The sequence below is a fragment of the Propithecus coquereli genome, unplaced genomic scaffold (genome assembly GCF_000956105.1).
Source record: "Propithecus coquereli isolate 6110/MARCELLA unplaced genomic scaffold, Pcoq_1.0 Scaffold64, whole genome shotgun sequence".
Taxonomy (NCBI): Eukaryota; Metazoa; Chordata; class Mammalia; order Primates; family Indriidae; genus Propithecus; species Propithecus coquereli.
The window spans coordinates 2,163,738-2,168,036 of record NW_012152396.1 but is presented as its reverse complement, the minus strand read 5'-3'; the positions used below and the strand labels follow the sequence as shown (position 1 = coordinate 2,168,036).

At 37.6% G+C, this 4,299-nt stretch overlaps 1 protein-coding gene across 1 annotated transcript in view; it reads left to right on the top strand.

The window, feature by feature from the left end:
• Positions 1 to 4,299, top strand: part of GC (group-specific component (vitamin D binding protein)) — a 68,862-nt gene that overhangs the window by 23,685 nt on the left and 40,878 nt on the right. Inside the window, exon 4 of the mRNA XM_012659834.1 lies at positions 3,355 to 3,566. Within this exon, the coding sequence (XP_012515288.1) occupies positions 3,355 to 3,566 (212 nt within the window). The remainder of the gene's footprint in view (positions 1 to 3,354; positions 3,567 to 4,299) is intronic.

Genomic DNA, 4,299 nt, shown 5'->3' with positions numbered 1-4,299 from the left:
GTATCACCTTGATACCAAAGCCAGGAAAGGACACAATAGGAAAAGAAAGCTACAGACCAATATCCTTTATGAATATAGATACAAAAATCTTCAATAAAATACTAGCAACTGAATTCAACAGCACATCAAAAAAATAATCCATTATGACCCAGTGGGCTTCCTCCCAGGGATGTAAGGATGACCCCACTTATATAAATCAATAAATGTAACTCACTACATAAACAGGAGCAAAAACAAAGATCATATGATCATCTGAATAGATGCAGAAAAAGCAGTCGACAAAATTCAGCACTCTTTTATGATAAAAACCCTCAACAAACTAGGCATAGAAGAAATATATCTCAAAATTATAAAAGCCACATATGACAAACCCACAGCCAACATGATACGAAATGGGGAAAAGTTGAAAGCAGGCCCACTAAGAACTGGAACAAGACAAGAGTAGACACTGTCACCACTTCTATTCGACATAGTGCTGGAAGTCCTAGCCAGAGCAATCAGGCAAGAGAAAGAAATAAAGGATATCCAAATCAGGAAAGAGGAGGTCAAACTATCACGTTTTGCAGACAATATGATCTTATATCTAGAAAACCCCAAGGATTCCACCAAGAGACTCCTGGAATTAATAAATAAATGGAGCAAAGTCTCAGGTTACAAAATCACTGTACACAAATCAGTAGCATTCTAATAGACCAATAACATTCAACCAGAGAGTAAAATCAAAGACTCAATACCATTCACAATTTCTACAAAGCAAATAAAATACCTAGGAATATACTTAACCAAGGAAGTGAAGTATCTCTACAAAGAGAACTATGAAACACTGAGGAAGGAAATCGTAGATGATACAAACAAGTGGAAAAACATATCATGTTCATGGATAAATAGAATAAACATTGTTAAAATGTCCATACTACCCAAAGTTATTCATAAATTCAATGAAATCCCCGTCAAAATACAAACATCGTATTTCACAGATCTAGAAAAAATAATTCTATTCTTTGTCTGGAGCCAGAAAAGAGCCAAAGTAGCCAAAGCAATCTTAAGCAAAAGGAAAAAATCAGGAGGCATCACATTACCAGACTTCAAACTATAAAACAAGGCTATAGTAACCAAAAAGCATCGTATTGGCACAAAAATAGAGACATAGACCTATGGAACAGAACAGGAAATCCAGATATCAAAGTATCCACATATAGCCAACTGATCATCAACAAAGCAGGCAACAATCTGCACTGGGGAAAAGAATCCCTACGCAATAAATGGTACTGAGAAAATTGGATAGCCTCACATGGAAGAATGAAACAGGATGCATACCTCTCCCATTCGCAAAAATTAATGCAAGATGTATAAAGGATTTAAATGTAATGCATGCAGCCATAAAAATTCTAAAAGCAAATGTGAGAAAAACTCTTCTAGGTATTGGCCTAGGCAAAGAATGAAGCAAAGGAAATCACAGCAACAATGAAAATGAATAAAAGGGACTTGATTAAATTAAAAAACTTCTATACAACCAATAATTAAGAGAGCAAATAGACAACCTACAGAATGGGAGAGAATATTTGCAAGCTATACATCCGATAAAGGACCAATAATGAGAGTCTACAAAGAGCTCAAGCAAATCACCAAGAAAAAAATCAAACAACTCCATTAAAAAGTGGGCAAAAGACATGAACAGAAGCCTCTCAGAAGAAGATAGACAAATGGCCAAGAAACATATGAAAAAATGCTCAATGTCACTAATCACCAGGGAAATGCAGATCAAAACCAAAATGAGATATCACCTTACCCGAGTCAGAGTGGCTTTTATTGAAACATCCAAAAACAATAGATGCTGGCATGGATGCAGAGAGACAGGAATGCTCTTACACTGTTGGGGGGACTGCAAATTAGTGCAACCTCTATGGAAAACAGCACCATTTGATCCAGTAATCCCACTACTGGGTATTTACCCAAAGGAAAAGAAGTCATTCTATCAAAAAGACACCTGTACTCGAATGTTTATTGCAGCACAATTCACAATTGCAAAGATGTGAAATCAACCCCAATGCCCACCAATTCATGAGTGGATTAACTAAATGTGGTACATGCGTACCATAGACTACTACGCAACTGTGAGCGAGGATGACTTAACGCCTTTGCAATGATTTGGATGGAACTGGAGACCATTATCCCAAGTGATGTATCTAAAGAATGGAAAAATGAACACGACGCATACTAACTATTAAATTGGAACTAACCAATGAGCACACATGTGCACAGAGAGAAGTATATCTTAATGGAAATCAAACAGGCGAGAGTGGGGAGGAGGAGATGGGTGAATAACTACCTAACAAGTACAAGGAACACTCTCTGCGTGATGGGCCATATAACCAAAAACATTTGTACCCCCGTAATACTTTAAATTCAAAAAAAAAAGATGACTAAGATTTATAAAATAAGGGTGAGAATGGCAAAGTACTTTTTCCCATATTAATCCCAAAGTAATTTTTTCTATGACGATTTCTAATCTTTTTTTCCCCTATAGTGACTATTTCTATTCTACATCTCTATTTCAAATATCAAGTTATTTCCAAAAAGAACATTTTGTGGCTACAGTTGCTTTGACAGTGCTTTGTCTTCCCACATGTATCAGAATATCAGTGTTGAGGCTGTAAACTAAGCTGCACCATGGTTTTTAACCCATACTGCATTTGAGAACAAATCATGAGGCTTTGGGAAAAACAGATTTTCAAGACCCATCTTTGACCTACTCAATCAGAATCTCTAGGTTGTGCAACCCAAACATTTCTTATTTTTATGTACTCTATGAGTGATTTTGATGCAAAAGCGGCTCAAGAGCCATCAGGTAAGAGAATGCAAACATTATAGAAGACCGAAGGAGTCTAGAATCAAGAATCTGCTCAGTTAATAGAGGAGAGGAGGGCAGAGGAAGACCCTCATTCTTAATGGGGTATCTGCAGCAGAAAACAGGTCAGAGATGATATCAGAACCACCAGTAGAGCTTTTTCAGATGACCCTCTCATCCTCAGAGATGCTAATATCCCCATGGAGGAACACTGGGCTAGAGGATAAAATTCTAGAGGCTCCAATCAGATAAACACTGTCCATTTATTAATGAAGATTCTATTTTTGTTCTACTCTGAAGAATCACTTATTAATGTAAATAAGACCCTATACTTACCTATAATTGTACAAAATGTCATGTTGACGAATCGTCAGATGGAGCCTTTGGCATGGACACTCAGTTAGTAATGAGAATTTTCAAACCATTGACTAAGATGTTATACTGAATGGAGCACTACAAGCCTAGAAACTTATTTGTAGACCAGTTTCTTTTTTCTGTCATTCCAGACCTCAGCACTGTCTGTCAAGTCCTGTGAAAGTGACTCCCCCTTCCCGGTTCACCCCGGCACCGCCGAGTGCTGTACAAAAGAGGGCCTCGAAAGGAAGCTCTGCATGGCTGCTCTCAAGCACCCGCCACAAGAATTCCCCACCTACGTGGAGCCAACAAATGATGAAATCTGTGAAGCATTCAGGAAAGATCCAAAGGGATTTGCTGACCAGTAAGCTTCTTTCATCATAAATAGAACTCTAAGGCATAAAATATCAGAAATGAGTCTAATCTAACCACCTGCTTATGCAAACACCTTCTACAGCAACGTGGACAACTTCCAATTACAGGAACGTGACTGTCACCCAAGACAGCCCCATCTCCCTGTTGGTGCTTATTTTCGTGAATGCTTTTCTCAGAGATGAAATCAGCTTCCCCCAGCTCCTACCCACTAGTCCTAGTTCTATTACCTGAAGCAGAATGATTTGAGTCCCCTGTCCACATGACATATTGTCAAATATGCGAGAGCCCCTATTGCGACTTCCCTTGTGCTAGGGATCCTTGCATACATACGATAGAAGCAATTTATTGCTGTGCACATTTTAAATCCTTAATTTCCACTAAAACATAAAAAATCAACAGTTTTTCCTTCACTCCCATACATCCCCAGAAACATTTGTGAATATGACACGCATACTATATAAGTAACCATGTAACTTTGATATTCTAGTTGTTTAACATGCGTGAGGAGCTAGATTATACACTGATTCTTTATGTTACTTTTGGAAGGTCCTAAAAACAAACAAAAATGGAAGAAATCCATTTATTACAGTGAAAAAATAATACATATACAAAAATCAAACGTAACATCATTTAAAGTGGTCACAGTTTATAAATATTAGTCGGCTTGCCCATTCTTATACATTTTCAAAGAGGATTTTGCCCAGAATTAGAGTCCCTTTCCA